This window comes from Hippoglossus hippoglossus, chromosome 8 (assembly GCF_009819705.1).
Source record: "Hippoglossus hippoglossus isolate fHipHip1 chromosome 8, fHipHip1.pri, whole genome shotgun sequence".
NCBI classification, from domain to species: Eukaryota; Metazoa; Chordata; class Actinopteri; order Pleuronectiformes; family Pleuronectidae; genus Hippoglossus; species Hippoglossus hippoglossus.
This window is the reverse complement of record NC_047158.1, coordinates 3,122,209-3,145,298: the sequence shown is the minus strand read 5'-3', so window position 1 is coordinate 3,145,298 and position 23,090 is coordinate 3,122,209. Positions and strand designations below refer to the sequence as shown.

At 41.4% G+C, this 23,090-nt stretch overlaps 2 protein-coding genes across 2 annotated transcripts; both read right to left on the bottom strand.

Moving 5' to 3' along the window:
* Positions 1-2: 2 nt before the first annotated feature.
* Positions 3-14,266, bottom strand: rab11fip4a (RAB11 family interacting protein 4 (class II) a). Its single transcript, XM_034594296.1, has 15 exons — positions 13,888-14,266; positions 8,979-9,066; positions 7,545-7,633; positions 5,279-5,442; positions 5,012-5,173; positions 4,333-4,467; positions 3,681-3,716; positions 3,370-3,478; positions 2,427-2,530; positions 2,091-2,231; positions 1,555-1,636; positions 1,195-1,332; positions 972-1,118; positions 252-395; positions 3-162 (listed from the first exon to the last, which is right to left on the bottom strand). The coding sequence occupies exons 1-15, from the start codon at positions 14,038-14,040 to the stop codon at positions 46-48; spliced, it is 1,809 nt and encodes a 602-aa protein (XP_034450187.1). The 5' UTR covers positions 14,041-14,266; the 3' UTR covers positions 3-45.
* A 1,289-nt stretch (positions 14,267-15,555) lies between these two features.
* Positions 15,556-21,339, bottom strand: coil (coilin p80). The gene is made up of 7 exons (XM_034594295.1): positions 20,925-21,339; positions 18,798-19,836; positions 17,731-17,820; positions 16,752-16,799; positions 16,582-16,651; positions 16,260-16,348; positions 15,556-15,992 (listed from the first exon to the last, which is right to left on the bottom strand). The coding sequence occupies exons 1-7, from the start codon at positions 21,173-21,175 to the stop codon at positions 15,945-15,947; spliced, it is 1,635 nt and encodes a 544-aa protein (XP_034450186.1). The 5' UTR covers positions 21,176-21,339; the 3' UTR covers positions 15,556-15,944.
* Positions 21,340-23,090: the final 1,751 nt, after the last annotated feature.

The window sequence follows — 23,090 nt, the reverse complement described above, 5'->3', positions numbered from 1 at the left end:
CATGTGTTTGATGTGTGTGTGTGTGTGTGTGTGAGAGAGAGAGATTTAATTCTTGATCTCCAGAATAGAGGGGTTATGGTCGAGAATGGCCAGAATGATTTTGTCCATGTACTGCCTCAGACGCAGGTTGATCTCCTCCTGCTCCTTCAAAGCATCTACCAGCTGAAAGAGACAGAAAAGACAAATGCATTTGAAGGGTATTCACGTAAAAAAAAAACAACGTTACATCTATCCACCAGCGGCAGACTAACCTCATCTCTGGACGCGTTGTCGATCTCGGCTGCCAAGCACTGGGCCTTGCTTTGACAGGAAAACAGGTTTTTAGCCTCATACAAACTCAGACTGAGAATCTGAGCGTTCAGGTCATCATTCTGATCCCGCAGCTTGTAGTTCTCCTATGGGAGCAAATGCAGAACGAATCCTCTGAGAGCAGATTCTGGATGGGTTGTGTCGCTAACAAAGAAAGTGCAGTGCAGTATCAAAAGGTTCTTAATAAGATAGTCTCATTTGAAAGCAAGAAAATATGTGAGAGAAACATTATCACATCACCCAAAAGTAAATTTGTGCTATATAAAATGTCTCCATCTCAAATTACCTAAACTATTTATGACAAATAGTGATGATATGGTCATTTGTCATGTACATATACACAGTCAATCTCTGTGCAGTTTGTGTACATTTTGCACTCTTTGTGTGGACTTAGGTCGAAATGAATCAACCTGAACAGTGTGACACACCATGGGGAATACAAAACATTCGGTGAAAATGTTTACATCAATTTTTGTAAAAAGAACACACACACACACACACACACACACACACACACACACACACACACACACACACACACACACACACACACACACACACACACACACACACACACACACACACACACACACACAAGGTAATAAATGAAGAGAAGTGAAAGCCTCGAAAGAACAGAAGAACAAGTTTGAGTGTGTGTGAACCTGTTTCAGTCTCTTGACTTCATGTTCCATTTCACTCTCCCTGGTCTTGGCGTTGAACTCGGATAACCCCTTGCCTTGCCCAGGATGCTCCATTTCCAGCTTAAACAGCTGCAGATACTCCAGCTCCCGGCGCAGATCATCAATCAGCTGCAAGAAGGAGATGAGATTAAATCCAAGTGCTAAACATTGTTCATGTACTCCTTTGTTAACTAGACTGACTTGCCTCTTGCATAGACTCCTTCTCCTTCTGAAACGCATGGCGGTTGTGCCAGAGCTTGTCCAGTATCTTCCTGTAGAGGTCCATCTCATCTTTCAGCCTCAGACTAGTGTCCTCCAGCTTGTCTGTCATTCTCTGCTTCTCCTGCAAAGAAACAAAGAAATTTGGCTAATCTGCTTTGTTTAGGTCGGGTCTGACCATCTGTGTTTTCTCCTTTTTTCAGTAACATCTCCATAATTTCCAAATCTCAGCAATTAACTTACACTTGATTAAAATACTATCATTACTTATAAGAATGATGGCCAAATCTACAAAGAACAATGAATAAGTAATACACTAGAATTATCCTTTCAGTGAAACACTCACCTGGTCCAGTTTCTCGGTCTGAGACTTGAGTCGACACACATTTAACTTCATCTCTCCATTTTCCTCTTCTAACTGCTGTAACCTGTGTAACACACATGTCACTATGGTATTACAACCAGCATCACAAACTTCAGGCACAGTACTCCACACTAGTTTGAAGAGGTAAAGACTGCAAACAACCCTGCCAGCCTGGCCAACTCCGTTTCTGGAGAGACCAGTATGTCTCCACTTCTTTTTCTTCTTCTTCTTCTATTGTTAAATTCTGTCTCAACTTCCTGTAATTGATCAGAAAGTCTAAACGATCCCAAAAAGTGTTTTCACACTGCAAATAAACCTCTTTTGGAAGGAATTATTTTGGTGCACTGGTATGTACTGTGGTGTGAGGAAATTTCATTTCACATCTGTTATTTTGTCGCACACTAAACAAGGTAGGTGTCAATCTTTAAAATGTTAATGATGTGGACTATGGGAATAAACAATTAGTTAATGATGTGTTTTGTCTTTGGGATGGATGGTGTATTTCTTGATGGGGTTACCTGTTACAGAGCAGGTCCATCTCGAAGTTTCTGTCTCGCTCCATCTTGGTGTAAGCCTCCCGGTGCCTCTTGGTCTCCTCCTCCAGACACTGGTCTGCCCTCGTCTCAGCATCCTTCACCTGCTCCTCCAGCTCATGGACCCTGGAGAGAAAACACAGGCACACAGTGTGGGAAAAACTAATTACACACAACATATGCTATGTTTAACTTAGTGCTTCAGATTGGGTTGGATGGAAGTGTATTATTCCTAGATAGTTATCTAGACATGCAAAGCAAAGAGTTCAAATTTACTCTAACAGAAAAAAGCACCTGAGATTTGTGCGTGTGTTTTCCTACCTGTGGACTAGTTGTGTGTTTTCATGTTTAAGTTTCGACTTGAGGTCACCGTTTGCCAGACTGTCACTTTCCAACTCTGTCACCTTCTTCTCCAAATAACTGACCTGAGGGAAGCAATCAAGCCTTTAACTCATGAGGCTGCAGCTAGAAAAGAGAAACCTTTGTGTTATACAATTTGTATCATAAAAATTCCTACTGTCTCAGCCCCTAAACTGAGGGTAACAAGGTTGAGGTTCAGTTCTCTTTCAGTCTCTTGCTTTAATTCCACTAGCTTATATGTAGCATGTCAGCATTTCCCCTCAGGTTTAGAAGAAAAGTCCATAATTTTATATCAGGACCATTAAAGGTTCAGTGTTTAGAATCTACTGACATCTAGTGGTGAGGTTGCATGTTGCAGCTGAATACCCCTCACCTCACCCTCCCCTTCCAAACTTGAAAGAGAACCTGTGGTAGCCTTCAGTCGTCATAAAAACTCAAAAGATGTATAGTTTGTCCAGTCTGGGCTACTGTAAAAAACATGGCAGCCTCGGTAGAGAGGACCCGCTCCTGATGTAAATATAAAGTATTTAAATATAAAGGGCCCATTCTAGGGTAAAGAAAACAATTTTACACACATCTCTTACGCACTGGAACTTTAAAGAGCTGACGATGCAAACAGCATAAAATCTAAATGAAGAAAATGAAATCTAATTTTATTTTTTATATTTTTTGGCTTCTTTACAAACATATTTAGGATCATTAAGAAGAATCATCTGACTTCAGCTTCATATTCACCTCATACACAGAGTGGTATTTAACTCTCAGCAAGAAAGGGAAAACAAACATTCTTCACAAAATGTCAAACTCTTCTTTTAATTAATATACTCTACAGAAACTGCATGATGGTGTTGAGTAAGTGTTGATCAACATCATGTAATGTGCAGTAAGGGAAATTGGTTTGTACTTTCTCTGTGATGTCAAGATCACAGGAGTCGATGCTGTCTGTGAACAGATCCTCGGTGCTGCTGCCCTGACTCGACCCAAACACACTGTGGTTGGCCTGGAACAGCTGACTGCAGAGAGGAGAGGACACGGTGGAAACCAAAAGCACTATTATCACATTATCACCCCCTGAACAAGCTGAAGATGTGTTTCGGGAAGCTGCTCCTCCATCACAGCTCTAATCATCGTACTGCTAAATGCTGAATCCATCACTCAGAGTCACTGCAGCAGTTTTATTGTAATGCTCATTAGTGGGAAGGTCGGGTCACTCACCGTCCAAATGCTGTGCTGGAAATCTTTCTGTTAGGGCTGAAACAAGAGAGAAACTCAGTCACACACAAACACAGCTTTGCATTATGTGCTTTTAACATTCCACCTTCTGTTCCTACTTCCACTTCTTTATACAGATTCACCTACTTCAACCACTACCTCTGCCCAAGTGCTGACTCGTCTGCTGGCTCTGCTTAGAGCGTTTAGTCTCTGAGGCTATTATCAATGTCACACACTCATTTGATCTACTTTGCGTATTCTTTAACCAAAAAACAGCTCTTTGTTGCTGCGCTTTATCAATCTCTCAAAGCTGCTTTCAGACATGCACTGAACTCCAGATAATATCTGTAAAACACAAATGTCCCAGCAAGAGACTCTGGAACTTCTTCAGAGTTTCTCCCCAAGCAAAAACTCTGAATAATGTACAAAAGACAAAGTTCTGGCCCAATTGTGCAGATTTTCTCCAGATTTCATGTCTGAAAATGGCTACATAGAGAAGAACTTACAACCAGTCACTCCACCAGACTGGGATATGGTTTCTATAGCAACATATTAGGCTCCCCTTTAATATGGATGCCGCATCTATTGCTGAGAATGTATAAAAGTGTGTGTGTGTGTGCGTGCGTGCGTGCGTGCGTGCGTGCGTGTGTTTTACCTGTTGGCCTTGAGGTTTCGAAGTCGAGCCTCCAGGTCATTGAGTAGATTCACCTTCTTGCAGCACTGAGAACAGTAGATGTCCAGCAGCTCACTGTTATATAGTTGCCGCATCTTCTGGGGCGTCTGCCCCCCACTGCAAATACAAAAGAATATAACAACTCCTGTGAAACAATTCCTATAACGATTCCTGAGGAATCATCTCCCAGTTTCAGTTTTGGAGGCAGACAACCTCTCTACATTAACAGTAGGTTTAAAACCTTCATTTTTTAGCTTATAGTTGAAGCTGGCTCAGGTCTGCCTTGGACAAACCTCTATCATTGCTTTTGTCATTACTGCTCCCTTCATCTGTTTCAGTTGTCAATAATGTTGTATTCCTCACAAGTGACTCTCTCTGTGGTTTTGTTTTTGTAGTTTTTCCTCTCTCTTGTTGAGGGTTAAGGGCAGAAGATGTCACACCTTGTTAAGTATGAAAATTGTGATCTGTGATAATAAGCTCTACAAATAAAATTAGATTGTTTGATTAATTAAGTAATGTTTTGTAGCTGTAAGCAGCTTTTCTGCTTACTTTCTCCATTGCATTGTGGGAAAAAAATGTTAAATAAAAAACATTGCTGAAAAAAGTCAAAATCAAACAGTGAGTATGTGATTTAGAGTGAGCACATAGCCAGACCACCGACCTTGAGGGAAGCGAGGATCCCAGGTCTGAGAAGCCATTTGTTCGGTTGTCTTCTTCAGGGCAAGGGCTGCTGGGAATGAAATCCACATCCTCTCCCTCACCGTAGTCCTCAAACTGCTCCTCACCAGAGATGACGGACGCAGACGCTGAGCCAGCGAGTTGGCTTGGGTGGCATTGGAAATACAACAACAATGAGGATTGACAAAGTCTAAGAACAACCAACTAACTGGTCCTAATAAGGGCTCATTCCCCCTGATGTGTGACTGACCTGTCCTTTCTTGTTGGGTGCAAAGAGTCAGAGGTGTTGGCGTCTTCAGTGCTGCTGTCCATGTCACACTCCCCATCAGCACCACAACCCTCCCTGTACACACTGCATTCAGGGAAGGAGCGGGTGCACATGATAATTGGAGTGGGCAGCCTGGCCTCACCGTTCTACACAAACACAAGAAACACAAGAATATTAAACACTTGTGTGTCAGCAATTGCACTCAATAACAAGAGGGACAGGAGTTTTAATATTTGTATTGTGTGCATATTATTCAGTACAAACACAAAACTACTTTGAGATTCAAATTAAATTACAAGGGGTCCGTCATAACTTTTGCAAAACTACAGCCCGACTGGCAGAGAAACCAAAGATATCTCAGGGTACTCAAGTACTGGTAGTGCAGACGAGGTTGATAGCATCATTTTACTACAGAAAATCAAACAAGTAATAAGTAATAATAGTAAACTCAGTATTCAAATAACACCTGCTTTTTGATGTGTGTGTGGGGTGTGTGGGGTGTGTTTCTGGACTCTGATGATTTGCTTGCTGTGAGTGGAATTTGCAGAGATGTAATAAACCAATATCACAAAAGCTTGAGTGAAGTGAAATGATCCCTACAGTGGTCAAGTCAATGTCACAGGCACATGCCACTGTCAGAGTAAAAAATTTGGACATCAATTCCGATTGGAGTTTGTTGTTGTTTCCTGTAACAAAAGGGATATTAAAAAGACATTTGAAAAATGTATCCACTTGTAATATGCAGCCACTGACTCATACCCACAGTCTCCATCCAGATGGTCAGATTTAAGTAATTAAACCTGACTGCTCTGACAAAACAAGCACAAATTCAACTGTTTTATTATTAACTCTTGAGTCAAAAAGGAACAGAGAGATGTGACACATTTTAAATGGCATTACATAAATTGTAAGTACAGACCTTCTCTAAACATAACCTCCGTAAAACAAGATTTGCAGCAGTTTCAGACGGAAACTACCTGTAGTGACATTAAGGTTAGTTCAACAGACAACAGCAGCCCGGCATAACCTAAAACACATAACCACAGCTTCTGAGGACACAGCAATAGTGATTTTGTTCTGTTTAACACAATCTGCAATTGAATTGAATAGCTTTTTTCTCTTTATTTTTTCCTCACAGAAGCTGCAGTGCAGCAGTATTTCATTTGCTGTGGTATCATTAAGTATCTTTTAAACAGAATTAATAAAACTATGTGGCCCGTGTAGTATTTGGCCTTGATGATCTCCTGGATTGATTTATCTCATACAGTGTGGGATGTAGCGTGCCCCAGATCAGTCTGTTATTAAATTATGCATGTCACTGTCTGGCTACACCCAACTGATGGGCCATGGCAAGGTACACAACAAGTCTCACTCTTACAAACACACATGTGCACATGCATGCACACCTTACCAAAAACGTGTGTGAGCCACATGTCCCCTGTCCAGTCCAGAGCCACTGTGTCCTCCTATTAACCACTTGGCATCTTTTATCACAAAGGTAGTACTGAGATAAACCCACCGTCTTCCTGAAGCTTGAAGGCTCCGTGTGTTAAAATCTTGAACAGAAGCATCTCTCAACACAGCTCAGTCATTTATATTCGAAAACACACTGAAGCTTTAGCTGGGACAAAGCCACACCTCCGTCTCGCTGACTGGGTGCAGCCCACTGGCATGGTGCTGGTTTGTGCTGGATGGGCGTGCCAGTTAGATGTGACACGTGCTCTGTGCATCGACTGGTTCGTTCTATAGTATCTCGTCCCAACAAGGACCACTACCACTGATTCTCTTAGATTATCATCCATCGTTTGTCAGCTAATGAAGCTCAGAGTCGCAGGCGTCACCTCATATACCTCAGCACACCATTTAAAAGGGTTCCCCCATACACCACTACATAACAAGCAGCCCCCCACCATGGCCAAATGGAGAATAGCTTTCCTCTCTCGCACTCTCTTGTTGCTAAGCAACAGTTCAGTTAAGCTAATCTCTAGCAGACATAAGCAGTCATGTACTGCAACATACACACAGTAACATGTGATATTTTGCACATTCAAATATATTGTTGTCACTTATGCTGCTGTGCATGGTGGAATCCACACATATTGACTAAAACAGAGTTTCAGTAAATGGAGGCTCATATGCAGGCAAATATAATTAAAATTACTGCACTGCGATTTTATGCCTCCGCCAACCAGTGCAGTTTCTGTGTATCCAAATTTAGACTCAAAAATTCACAGAGAACTGACTTTACCTGGTAAACGTAACCATTGTCGGTAACAGATGGCTGGTTGGAGGTCGCACTCCGAGGACCCACAGCCATCTTCAGAATCTCCTCACAACCTGGAAGAGAGAGAGAGAGAGAGAGAGAGAGAGAAAGCAATGTCAGTGGAGTGACAGTGAGTTCAGATTAAATAACATCAGTAGATGCTTGGTCAAAAATTCCTTCCTATCAGACAAACTGTCAGTTACACTTGAACATACAAGGTGTGGTGGTGGTTGGGGGAGAGCTTGTTGTTGTGGAGTGTTTAATGGTGTATTGGAATAAAATGATCTCACTCATTTAGAGTGGGTCTGAGAAAGTAAGCCAGCCAGGAACAATAGCAGAGGGTAGATTAACCCCAAGAAAGTTGCAGTAACAAATTAAATAAATGCAGGCAGGCAGGGAATGAGAATTGAAGTTTATTTTTTTCTGGAGAAATTAAAACGATTGTGCAGTATTTCTAGCATCTAAATAAGCTTATATGAAGCCGAGTCAGCTGCCTACGACACCACCTTTGATCCTTCACTACCCCTCAGATTACTGTCACTACTAGTACAGAACTGGCTACTGAATCAAAATGGATGATATAAAGACACAAATAGCTTGTGGTAGGCGCGAGCTAGCTCAGCACGTTGTCAGTGAGGAATAACACCAGCAGCTGCAGGAGCCCAGACAGATACTTTTCCAAGAACTCAGCGTTTGTGTTTAATTAGCGTGATGGGTCGGGTCACGGCTCCAGATTTGACTTTGAGATAATTGTGGGTAAGGGGTCGGGTCCGGTATGGAGCTTTGTAGGTGTGGGCTGGGGCAGTTTTGCAAAAATAAACCCGTGCAGAGGGTAGCACATTTACACTGTGGAGCTAAAGGCAGTGCGCAGACACTTTGTATTCAGAGACAGCTGTTACACTGGGATTCAGAACATATGATCAGCGTCAGCAGAATATAATTAAGAATGGTTTGCTTGTTATCAAGCCTGTGTTGATTGCATTGTGTATCCTTCATCACCAGTGCCAGGCAGTTGTGTTATGTACATACAAAGATAAATGAAACCAAAAAAGGTCAGATTTATGGAATATTACACCGTAAGTGAGCACTGTCGTTTTGGTTCGGAGGAGGGAGGTGGTATCAGCTTGAACTCATGTTTCTCCTTCTGTCCTTCTTTTGAAGGCGATAAAGATGTTGTATCTTTCAGAAAAGTGCTGCAGGGGGATTATTCAGGAATATTTTTTAAGACAAGGAGATTGATACTATTCACAGTCACCTCTGTAATGTGAATATGAAGGAACAGTTACTAAGCTTAGCACAAACACAGGTCAGAGATGCAAACAGCTCGGCTGCCTCTGTCCAAAGGTTCCAGAGGTCTCTTACCAGTGTGTCTATAGCTCAATACACACATAGATTAAATCAAGTATTTAGCTTTCTTACCTTTGATAGCAAACACTCCATGGCAAAAGTCTTTAAAGTTGATTTTCCCATGAGCATTAGGATCCAGGTGCCTGGTCAATGCCTTCACCTGCAAGAGATAGAAGTCAGGTCAAGTTCATTTCATTAATATAGCACTAAATCACAAATCTCTGCCCCACATGTTTCGATAATATGGACTCAATGGATTTGAGATCTGATCACATTCAGAAGTGGTCTGGGTAGTGTGAGGGCAAATGTGTCCTGGGCCCAAGAGATGACGGATTTCCAAATGTAAAGCTTATTGGCATTGATTCCAGGCCCTGCTGGCTCTGTTCTCTCGCTCTCACACTGACAGACACTGTATAGTCAGTCTGGCTAAAAACAACATAATTTATATTTGCAAACAGAAATGAAGTATGTGCTTATTTGTCTACTAGTGATTAAAACTCTCAGGATGGATGTTAATACCAGGCCTGAACAGGGTCAATAACGCAGGTATCAGTAGTATGAGGACAATCATCAATCAATACTACTCTGTCAATACTACTCTGTATAAAATCAATACTACTCTGTATAAAATCAATACTACTCTGTATAAAAAATATACTTATTTCAAATGTAGCATTTTTCCTTTTTCTGTGTGTTTTTATTCTGTCAGTAGATGGAACTGTCTTGGCAACACGAACAAGGACTGAACAGCATGTCAGAAGAAAATCATAGATACGGCTGCTTGATAGAGACTAGTGAGATCTCTAGGATACAGTGGCTTCAGTAATTATTCAGAGCCCTTCACTTTTTGCATTGTTTTTGTGCTGTAGATAGATAAAATTGACATTTTGTATCCGTCTACATTCAATAACACATTATGACAAAGTGAAAATCTCTCATTTACATAAGCATTCACACCCTATGCTGTGATATTACAAACTGTGGTCAGGTTCATTCTGTTTGATTTAATTATCCTTGAGATGAGTCTAGAACTTTACTGTAGTTCAGATGTGGCAAAGTGAACTGACTGAGAGGCCCACCCCTGTGTATGTAAGGTCCAACAATTCACTGTCATGTCAGGACAACAAGTTATTACGTCCAGGAAACTCTCTGTGGACCTCTGTGATGAGATTATGGTGAGACATAGATCAGGACAATGGCATTAAACTTTTCCTAATCCAGGAGCACAGTGACCTCAGTAACTGTTTGTATAGTTGACCATCTGGCCGGACTGAGTAACTGGTACAAGGCCTTGGTCAAAGAGGTGACCACAACCTAAATTGGTCTGTAAAGGAAAAAATACACACATAATGCTTTAGTTGCACAAAAACAATGATATCCCAATAACCAAACAAATATAGAAAGACAAAGCATTTGTATGAAATGCATTACATGTGCTTTGATAAATATTGCATTTCATCTCTAGTGAATATGTGTGTGTCCTTGTTTACAGTAGAGTAGCAGCAATGTGATTGCAAGAAATACACGAGGAATAAAGATCTCATTTCATACTGAATGCTACAATCTGACACTACAGTGAACTCTCCAATCACACAACCACTCACATCGGTTTCTATGGTGAGGAGAACTATCTGATGAACAAATGTAAACACAGGACTGGTGCAGAGCATCGTCTCGTAGGCAGTTTTCAGCAGCTCGTGGATCATTTCATTACTTAATCAACAACCGATCCGCTCAGACTCCTTGTGAAGCTCTTATCGCCATGGTGACAAAGAACACGGAGATGGGAGGAGAGCAGTGGAGAGGGGAGGAGGACGATGAAAAAGTACCTTCCTTTTAGTACAGCGGAGTTATTTTTAGCGATGTGCTCTGGGTGCTCAGCCGCCATGACAGCTTCAAGGAAAATCCACTCTCTCGGTTAGATATCATTTATGTGGAATGATCGGTACATTCCTGCCTGAGGTAACACTGCTTGCCATTTCTCCACTTTAGTGGACTTCTGTCTCTCCTTAGATCAAAACAAATGTCATCAAATATCCTGGTGCAAACAAAAGAGTTTCCCAGCACAGGGACAACAATGTCACTGAGGCATCGGGTGGTTGTATTTATGCATGTAAAAGAAAGCTTGTGTATTAGAAACCAGTGAAGTGCACATTTTTTGCCAAAGTACTACAAAAGTTGAGCTTCATCATATACTCTACATCATTGCTCTCAACATTCCCTGATTCTTAACACATGTATTAAGATTAGCTCGGCCCAACAGGTAAAGGTACATTCAAACAGCTGTATTTTCATTATTGTTTTTTGTTTCTTCTCCACACACACTGATGGCAATAAAACTACCAGGGAAGGTGCTGGTCTGACCATTATGCTTCCACGGGAAGAGCTGGGGATCGAACCACCAACCAACAGTGATTCATGGATGCCTCACTTTTCATACTGAATCACAGCTACCACCCAACTTTGGGACATATATACTTGAAACAGCCGCATCTTATAACTTGGCTGTCAGGGCCGATGCAAACACACTAAAGCCCATTTTCCCACTTGTCAAAAAACCCCACTAACATCTAGCTTCTCTCTGCAATGATCTCAAATGTCTATGCAGTAGACACAGGTTTTGGAAACAAGATGGGTGATTGCACTAATTTGGCAAGACGGTGAGGTTTGAGACCACCTCAGGTTTCTGCGCATTTGTGACATCAAACATGATGCACCAGGGTAAAACACAGAAAGGGAAACTCCTCTACTGGCAACAGGAATGAAGGAAATTGCCTTTTCAGTGGGTTACCCACTTAAAACATTTTTTTAACTACATATATCTGCTAATTCGGGTGTAAAAGGGTATAAGAGGCAGAGTGCTAATTCTAAATTGCACTGACATAAATTCAACCAAAAATGTCACTGCAGTGTGTTTATTGTAATAATGTCTGTATTTAACTAAGTCTCTGCTGGTTGGATTTCATTAAGTACTGAAAAATAGATAAATAGATCAAATCTAGAGACAATGTCAGCATATACACACACCCTACAATTACATCACAAGCAAAGAATCTGGCCTTTGACAATTAAATGCTCCATAAGCACAAACATACCATTACAAAATACTCTCACTCCACAATCCATGAACTGTAACAGAGCAATAAACTGGACAAAGAAGCTGTGAAAACACATCTCTCCAGAAATCATTCCAAACACACTGGTTAAGACCTTGAGTTTTTCAGCAAGAACTTTTAAAATAACCAAGATCTAAACAGTTTTTGGCTTCAAATATTTAGGGTGTGATGTGAAGATATCATAGGATAGAATAGCAACCTGTGTGAGGGTAAGCAATCAAACAATAAACATCCCAGAACTTCTGGTGTTGAACCTGGACCTGGGACAGTGCGCTCTCCATGGTACTGAAGCTAAGGCTGAAATTGGCTGTGGCTCCTCCTGTTAGCCCCAAAACAGTACATCACATACACATTTAGATCTCTCTTTGGAGCTAGTCTGTCAATATGTATTTCTCTCTAAAAGTTCTCTACACCTAGATTCAGGGTCGTTTATCCCATTCTTCCAGACGATCCTCTCAAGCTCCTTCCAATTGGATAAGAAGAGTCTTGGCCTGACATCTTCAGGTCTCTCAGCAGATGTTAAAGATACTATTGATTATGGCCCTTTGAGCATAGACTGAATGGGAAAATTCACTTTAATTTAAAACTAGATTGTTTCAGTGGCTGTTGCTCGACCGGCTCATGGAGTCAGTCACAAGTGGAACACACACACAAAAAAGTGAAGTCTCATTTAAATCTGATGACCCAAGAAAGCTCATCTCCCAAAACTGTTCAATTACAACTGCAACGCATCACTCCGAACCCTAAATCTGCCACGGCTACAAAAAAGAGGTAAATTCCCTAAAGGCCACAGTGCAGATTGAACTTTCAAACATCACAAAATGGAAAAAGCAAGGCACTAGTCTGAATGTCTGGTCCGCTGAGGTTTCTGGGAGTAGTGAAACCACCAGTGGTAGAGGATGATACCAGTAAATGTACAGCACATCACGATGACTTATATTTAATGGAAGGTTAATAGTGAAATGGTTTATTTTTAAGAATTGTTTAATACCTGACAAATAAAGTTATTTCATCATACTGATGCAAAGAATCTAAAATTGAAATACTGCCTATGCTATGTGCAAAACACTGCGCAATGGCCTACAACGAGGATAAGTTAAGCCATTTACCACTTTAAAAACAGTATGGTCTCTATAATATTGTGTGATAAGTGTTAATTTGTCCAAATATATACAAGTTACCACTGATATATAAGGTGACCTGCTGGAATAGTTTCATGTCAAAACAAACGAATTTTAAGTGAGGGTGTGTTAGCATTAACGTAACACTGTTAATTCATCTTTACAGCCATTTTAATGCCAAGTAGGGCAAAGAGTACGATATATTATATATTTACATATATCGATAAATTGCTTATGCATTGTGCAAACACAGTGAGGAGGTATAGCACGTGATTGATCGAGCTCAGTGTTTTTATTAAGTGTGAACCTTCACTCTGGAGCAGAATCCGTCTTTACACTTGAGATGATAATTATCGTGATACATATATTGAAGTCATGTTTGCCCTAGCGTCTAGCCCATGTGAATACCAGACATTTTCTTTCCAGGTTCAAACCAGAAACAAATATCTTCTACAGTTGTGAGCCTGGTGTGTTAAACCTGCTCTTCCTCTGGCTCGTCGTTTAAATAACGACGGAGCGCACGGGACACATGTCAGGTGCATGTGGAGGAAGCGAGCTGGCAGGTTTCAGCGGATCCTCTGTTCTATCTGGAGCAGCAGCCTGACACGTCTGCTGCTGGCTAACGTGACAGTGATGAGACGGACATTCAATACGCAGGACAGGTCGTGTGTTTAAAAGCACACGATGAACCTGATGGAAGCCAGCCGGAACACAGGAGCAGCTTGTGTGAGCTTCGTGTCTCACCTCGTCTCCTTGTCCGAACTGAACACCGAGGTCCACCAGGTGCTCCACCCGGATGAAGCCGTCAGCATCCTCGTCACACACGTCGAAAACCTCCTTGAGCCTCCTCAGGAACTGCAGCAGCTGCTCCTGGTCTGGGAAAGCGTGGCCATCCATCGCGCGGCGGGGCCTCGTCGGCGGGAGACCCGGGTTTCTTCGTTAAACGGACGGTGAGAGAACCGGAGGGACGGAGGCCACCATCGCGCTGCTGCTCCGAACCTGAACGCACCGCTGCGGCCGAGACCTCAGCCTGTGGGGGCTGTGACGTCAGCAGCGTCGCGGGCTCGGGGGAAGTCACGGAAAAGAACGACGAGTTCCGATTCGGAGACGAGGCGTTTACGTCACAGGCCGACTGCCAATTAATATTACGGCAGGCGTGTTCCCACGGTAACCACCCGTCACTTCCTGCTTCCCACAGTGCAACATTGTTTTGGCCCAGATTTGCCCAACACCCCACATCCAGCCCACACACATGGAGGGATGATGGCGCCTCTGCAGCCATCAATCAATCAATCAATCATTTTGTATTTGTATAGCCCATATTCACAAATCACAATTTGTCTCATAGGGCTTAAAGGGATAGTTCACTGAAAAATGAAAATTCACTCATCTACTCAACACTATGGCGATGGAGGGGTGGGTGACGTGTTTGAGTCCAAAAAACACTTCTGAAGTTTCAGGGGTAAACAGCGTTGCAGCCAAATCCAATACAATTGAAGAAACTGGTTACTCCTTCTTCAACAGAAAAGAAAACAGAAAAAAACTGAAAATGCCTCCACACTGTTCCTGTAGTGGGATCCCAGGGTCTGTAAGAGCTGACATTCAAATTCAACTCATTTACACTAAGTTTTAAGGCTTAAAGTATTGGATTTGGCTGCCATGCTGTTTATCCCTGAAACTCCAAAAGTGTTTTCTGGACTCAAACACTTCACCCCAACATAGTTATTGTTATTGTGTGAGTAGACGTATTGTATATCAAGCAGTCTTGTTGTCATCATGGTCCATGATCAGCTGCCACCACGATCAGGATCAGCTCCTGTTTGCCAGATCTGGGCCACAGCAGTACCACGTCAACCTAAGGAATTTCTTTTGTGCTATTAGGACCATATTCACCATTTCTCACATGGGCCGCTATAGGTTCACATCCAGACCACACCTTGCCTAGACAAGTTTTTTTCAATGAAATGCCTGCATTTGTTTTGGGATATTTGTGCCACATTTGCTATTTTACAACAAAAACTTTAACAATGTTTAGAGTCCTAGTCACTCTAATGTTGCAATTTTGACGGTCATCAAAAGGTGCATGTCATCTGTATAACTTCATGTTAGTATAATATGTAAGTATGTTGATGTCTTACATACTAACTGCAAAATCATTACTATTACATGTAGTAAATACAGATTTGATACAGCAAGACTTGAAAAATTTGATACGTCAAAAAATATAAATTACATAACTTGCCAAACTTATGACTACGTATAATTTAGAAATCTCATAACCCCGACTTTTGAAATGGTATGCATCTCTTGACCTACTATGACTATTTTTTATCTTTATCATTTCCACCATTTCAACTAACCTTTTTTCTTTTTGATTGATTAAATAATCATTTACCCCTCAAGAAAAAAATCAAATGTAGTTTTTATTACATTTTTTATTAGAAAACACTTTAAACAAGACTGATATCCACCGTCACATCATTGTATAAAAAACAAAACCAGTGTGTCTCAGCCCTGGAAACAACATTCCAGTCATTCCACCTACATCTACATATTCAAATAACTTTATTTTATATCTGAACACAATTTAAATGCAACAGTTAAAAAAAAAAAGGGGGAAGAGAATATAATCAATCATATTCACATCCTTTCCTATATCATATCCTTTAGCTAAAATATGCCATGAGAAAAAGTAACTCCAGATTTAACCTAGGAGCACAATTTGAATTTGAAATAGAGTAAATGAGATAAAAAGGCGTATCCTTCATGCAGGATCAGGTGAATGTAAAAACTTGTCTGATTTAAATGATCAGCCTTGGTTCCAGTAAGGAATCCCAGCGCTCTGTCACCTGCGGAGGGGAAGAAAAGACACTGGTTACACAAGGATTCAAACATATCTTAGCAAACAGTACCCGAATGCCAACAGCTTAATCTTCCTGAATATGTAGCCGATTTTAACCAATTCCACCTTTCTACTGTTTGGATGATGGGTGAATGAGCTGACTCAGAAGAAAAGGGCTATGAACTGGGCTCAAAGACAAAAGACTGCTTTGGTTTTGACTGCTTGTGCTAACAGCCTGCGTCATTGTAATAGTAACTACATTGCTAAGGCTTACCCAAGCACCTCTGGACACGGCGTACTCTACACTCTCCGAGCCATCAGCGTTCTGATAGACCAGGTCAAACTTTCCAGGTCCCACAGGAGCTGAGAGAGACGCAGAAAGTGAAGAAAGGAGAACATTAGGACAGGAATTCCTCTAAATCTGATTCCACCAGTACCTTTTTGCAAGGTTTCGAGTTTTTCAATTGATGTTTTTCCCAGAAAATGTTGGAAGTGAAACCAGTCTTTCGCACAATTAATTATTGCTTTTAAACTTGGCATTTAAAAAAAAAAAAGTATATTAATAAATATTGTGTCAGTGGTGAAATGACCCCTACCTTGAGAGGCATTAAGGAGTTGCAGCTCAATCTGTTTGGTTGTTAGGTCGAAGCTCACAATCTTTCCCTCCTAAAATGCACAGTAACATGGTTGAAACTGTCAAGTCTCATCTACCAACTTTCTGACATCAGTCATTTTAGATTATTGCAGCAGAAAGGATTACACTCACCTTATATTCTGATATTTCTGGCGCATAGTTCTCACCAAGCTCCAGCAGCTGTGAACACACACACACGGATAACCTCACAATTAGCTACAGTCTTTACATTTCAGTCTTTAACTAAATCTATTAACACTGCCGTTTTAAATTAAATGATGTGATCCGTGTCATGATGAAAGATGCACCATGACATGGTTCACCACCTGCATTTATAGTCATAACCACCACATTAAATCATCATGACTGCAAAGGTGCTGTCCTCTTTAATTTTCACTCAGGAGTCTGGGACAGACAGAAGGCCTCTGCCTGATGATCAAGGTATGAGCTGGTGAGTACTGAACTAAAAGTGGAGATAGGCGATGAAGAGCCTTAAAGTAATCAGTAAAATCTTATCATTAATTCTAAAACATACTGGGAGCCAGTGTAAACAGGAGTGATGTCATCACATCTCTTGGACTATCAACACTTAATATGCCCTGACTATCACTGTCATGGCTGAGACACTGCTGAGACATTCTATTGAGACACTCTGCTGAGACACTGCTGAGACACTCTGCTGATGCTTACTTTTGTGCTCTGTGCAGATGCAGAGCACCTTGGGTCAGTGATATGTTCTTTGCTAGTGTACAGTGTCTGATGCTTTCTGTCAGTTACTGTCGTACGTTAGAATTTGCTCACTGTCCTAAGCGGCAGAATTAAGTGAGATCAGTTTCTCTGGAAGATCAAAGACAAACAGACAAAGTGTGCTAGGACACGGGGAGAACAATGTATGATATTATTATTATTATAATAACAGGTGCTTTCTGATGCTGTTTCAGTGTCTGTGTTCATGAACAAGCTCTGGTTTACTTTAAATCCAAGAAACACTCTTGACTCTGCTTTGTCTTCTTTCACATCACATTGTAAACTTGTTGGAGTTTTTGATTATGACTATAACTGAAGCTCTACTTCCCCAGCTGACGTGTCTCTGAGATGAAAGCAGTCTTACCTTGAAGGCAATCCTCTGCCCCACCTGAGGGGGGGCGGCCAGCAGGGGCAAAGAGCTGTAGTCCTGTTTAGGGCCACTCTCCACTCCATTCTGCAAACACACACATGCAGGAGACCAAGAGGTTATTGATCCTTTTCCCTTCCACGGTATTTCAGGATGGACAGGTAACACAATGACATGTGTAACATTGGTTGTTTATAATTGTTCTGCCAATGATAAAATAATGTGACAGAGGGAAGACTTATGTATTCTGAGATTTCATTAATGTAACTAAATGTTTGCCAAAACCCTGAATAGTGCTTGTCCAATCATCGCTTAGCAACTATAACTAGGTACAACCTGTAAAGCTTACATTATTTCACCAGTTGAAACGTTGTACCTGGAGTTATAGTAAAAATTTTCAATCTAAAAAAAGTGGACAACAGCGTTTCCAAACGTCTCCATTTAAGCAGCTCTACACCTCCGGGGTATCGTGGACGTCAGGGGTATCTGTAGCGAGGTTGATGATTTTTAAAACAAAAACGTAATAATGTGGATGTAATATAAAAAGGTTCCTACAGATCTTTCCTCTTCCTGTGTTTCCATTGTAATCTAAAGGCCATGGGAGACCTACTGAGCTGTTCTACTTCAGTCCACAATATTACCACCACAATAAACATGGAGATTTAAACCATGTTGCTGTTGTTCATTGTTTACTGCCTTGCAAATGTTCTTTTGTAGAATCACACTGGATACGAGACGAGCACTATTGAACCAAACGTATTCAAAATACCCTAAAAAAACTGTGTACGCAGCTACAGGTTTTTAAAAAGGGTGGCTGAAATAAAATGGTGGAGGACTGAAACCACCAGGTTAGCACTGCAAACCCCACCCCAAGAGTTACAGTACTTTCATATGACTACGCCCCCTGCAGGGACTTTTTTGGGGTAAAATGATTTCGTAAGACCGTGGTCTCTGCCGTGGAAACACAAGGAGTTCCTGCAAAGATTCCTGGTTCCAGGGGAAAGTTGCTGTGGTCAGAACAGGGCTATAGATGTATAGGTGGGTGCGTACACATGCAAACAAACCTGGATGACCACTGACTTGTTGCTCAGTGAATCAGTCTGGTAGCTTGGCTCCCTGGATCCATTATAGCTGAACTCAAAGCTGCCAGCCTGACCTCTCCCTCTACCCCTTCCCCTTCCCCTGTCTCCATGATCCCCACGACCGCTATTTCCACGGGTGGAGCCTCTCCAAGGTGACCGAAGACCCCCCACACCGAACCCTGGAGGCAGCATCGGTTTTCGGATAACCAGCTCGATCTCCTCTTCTCCGTCTGAGTTACAAGGCTCCGCGACTTTGCCAACAGGAGGCAGGGCCGCGCTGTCAGCCTGTGTCTGTGCACGGTTTGTGGACTGCAGTGTGGAAGAAGCCGGCTGAGATTTTGAGGCGTCGTTTATTCTGCTTTTTGGAGATGAAGAGGTTAAAGGTTGTTTTTTTGCTGGGACTTTCTTAACGCTGGGGCCCTCATCAGAGGAGGAATCCATTTCTGAAGACGATGACGAGGCACGTTGCGATTTTTTTGGGGTGGGTTTAACGACTGGAGGTGCCTTGGAACTAGCAGAGGTGGACGAGGGTGTTTTGGGGGCTGGTTTTGGAGCAGGCGGTCTTTTGGGAGCTTCATCTTCCGCACTACTGCTGCTACTGGAATCTGAAGAAGAGACAGTGGGCTTTTTGCTTTGTATTTTTCCTTGTGCTTCCGGGGGCTTCTTGGTTCTTTTAACTGGCTGCTCAACACTAGCTGATGTTTGTTGGGTAGATGGAGCTGGTTTGGGGGTGGCAGCGGGGCTCTTTTCCTTGGCCTTCTTCTTCGTCTTCTTCTTCTTTTTCTCTGCGTGCTTTTCATGTGACTTCTTACTCCTCTTGTCACCTGAAGCCTGTTCGGCGTCCCCCTCCAGACTCTCCTCGCTGCGTTTTTTCCTCTTTTTTTCCTTCAAGTCCACACTCACTTCAGTTCCTCCGGGTCCATCGTCCTCTTTGGGTCTCTGTCTCTTTTTACACTTTTTACTTGATGCATCTGGAGAGCTGCTGTGCCCGTTCACCTGGGGCAAAGAGTCAACCTTCACCCTGAAAAAGAAGGAACACAGTTTTAAAAGGCAAAGCAAACATTTTCCAAAATACTTGTCTCCCTTTTGCCCTGAGGAAAATCTTTTACATTTCCAATTACTTTTTCAAACTTCCAAATATTTCACAAGGAACTGGGTCATTACTTCTTATCACTGAAACTAATGGAGAAAAGAGAATGCTGTTAAACTCTGTAACTTAATAGAAGAACTTGAGCCCCCAGGTCTGATGAAGAAAGATCTTCTGCACAGATGTCGGATGAAGATGGCCGAATTTCTATTTGGTGTTCACAGTGGTGAATTAAAGAATTAGCTCGATGAGCCTCAGTTGTACTTGAATATATGAGTTTATTACAACATGGATCTGTACAGAGAATATTCATGTGCATACTTGGTCAAACCAAAAAGCTTAAAGTACAATAGAAGCATTCCCGTATTATTCAAGATGGGAGAGAATCTAAAGCTTTCCTGCAGAGGCCTTCAGACCTAACAGGTCAACCATCTGTGAAGCACAAATCAGGTCATACACCATTTTAAAAAAGGTATAAGAGTGTGTGTAAGTAACAAATTCCCTGACACCAGCAAAGTGTTTAAAGGTTCACAGTGTAGGATTTAGTGGTGTAGTTGCATGTTGCAGCTGAATACCCCTCACCTCACCCTCCCCTTCCAAGCATGAAAGAGAACCTGTGGGAGCCGTTAGTGGTCATACAAACTCAAAAGGTCTACTGTAAAATACATGGTGGCCTCAGAGGACACGCTCCAGGTGTAAATATAAACTATTTTAATATAAAGGGCCCATTCTAGGGTAAAGAAAACCACAATTCTTACAATTTAGATGAAACACACTAGCGAAAACATCACCAGGATTATTTTATATTCAGTTTCTGCCAATAGCTCTCTTTCACCTAAATCTTACACACTGACAACTTCTTAATCAGTCTTTCTGGTTTACTCCATCATACTGTTGTTCTCTTCAATGCCTGATGTTTGATTCTGAAGTGCTGATCACTGTTACATGTTTGATTTGCAGTGTATCTCTGCAGAGGCCTGTTAACGGGGCTCCCTTCGCTGCAGATGCGAACACGCGCGCACCTGACGCTGTCGTTGTCCCGCACCACGAAGATGTGCTCGGTGTGCGGCAGGTAGCAGTCGTCTACGAAGAGGCTCAGGATGCTTCTGGAGCTCAGCTCGAACTTGTCCCTGATGACGCTCTCCAGATCCGCCACCACGCGACACGCCTTCAGGTCCACGAGCAGCCAGCACATGCGGCTGTGGACCACGGCCGGCGGCGGGTAGTCGAACAGCAGGCGCACGCGGATGAAACTGCTGCTGTTGGCATCCATGACGGGCACCGAACACACCAAACGCACGCCACACGCCACACCGGTGCTCCACCGGAAACAGAAAGGACTGCTTTTCCGTTTAGGTTTTTCACAACAAGAGCGTTGACCCGTGAGGGATTTATCAGCCCCCGTTTCAATTCTCCTCCTCAACCTTTTAGCACACGCACACACACACATGCACACACACACCTGAAGGCTGTAGTACCACACTCTTCTTCTTCTTCTTCTTTTTTTGTTTACTGGCGGGTGGCACCTAACGTTAAAGGTGCGTTACCGCCACCTACTATGCTGGAGTGTGGGTCAGTGTGGTGGGTCTGCAGAAATACATAAACAAATGAATTAAATTAAATAAAAAAAACAACCATAACTTAAACTTAAATCATCTTCATTAAACCAGTTTCTTTAAAAAAACTAAAACAATACTTTATATTTTCCTTCTCCAATACTGAACAAATTCTTCAGGTTAAATTATTCCACCCCACATTTCCTCAGCTCCTTCTTTAGTTTTCCTCTCTCTGTGTTATATATCTGGCAGTGACAGATGACATGGAACACAGTTTCTTCCCCTAAGTCACATTCACACATATTCATTATTTTCTTCATACTCATGAAGTATCAGCAAAGGATTTACTGATATCATTAGTATTAGAATTATTTCTGTTGTTGTCAATGTAAAATATAATCATCAAGATCATAACAAAATGTAATCAATAATAATGATAATGCTAAATAAAATGCTATATTACGGCTAATATGAAATCCTGTTTCAGTGTATATATTCTCCTCACCCTGTATATATTCTGTTTACAATGTGTATTATTTATGTTCTATTTATATTTTTGTATTTTCTTGCATTCATATTGCATGTTTACTTATTTACTACCATTACTGATGTCTATTTTTTGCCTGTCCTTTTTGCTGCTGCAAGACAGCAAACTTCCCCATTGTAGTTGTATGATAAAGAATTGTCTTATCGTATCATATTGTATCATATCTTATCTTATTGCATCTCATCATATCTTATCTTATTATATCGTGTTGTATCTTAATTTGCAACTACTTGCTTTGTTGATGTTTAAATCAAGCAAATTAAGAATATTATATTTATTAAAGCAGAATTAAAGGTTTTGTGATTGCCGCCCTAAAAAATCTTTGACAAATAAGAAACTGTCTTTGTGTGGATGCAGCTACAATGTTTATGTGCCCTCTTATGGTCCTCCTGATGTCATGTTGTTTTTACAAGCTTAGGTCAGACTGGAGAAGCAGAAGCAGGAAACTACCTTATCAAACCATTCAGCTACAACAGGTACCTAATAAATGACAGGACTGGTATATAGGGTTACATCATTTAAATACTGTACATCTTATGACTCACGATGCAGAATTACAACCACAAATCTGTAAGGGGCTCTATAGCCCAGCAGTCATTAATGTAGTAAGGAGAATATTTTTGATATGACTGATATCCAGTCCTATATTTTAAGCAAAAATAGTGAAATATTTTTTTTAACATTACAGTTCCGTTATTAAAATATTATGACGATGATTGTGATGTTTTTACACAAATAATTTGTGTTTCTTTAAAACATTTCACCTTTTATTCTGATGGTCAAGCGCTTGCAGGAAGTCGTCATTTCACCTAACCAGCGTTCCCTTTAACTCATTTTCAACACTGCCCTCTGTTGGGTTGGAGTGGTTTCAGAATATTGGAAAACAACAGCAACTGGTTAAAACCAGGAAACACAGTTTGTGAAAGTTTAAAGTCACAGTTTTTAAAAAATGTATTCATTTGTTAGTTTGTCATAACTTTTTTTAAACAATGGTTACAAATACAAACCTTAAGGCATGTATCAACGTATCAAAGATTACACTGTTTGGTGTTGATCCAGCATTAATGAGAAAAAAAGCTAAACAC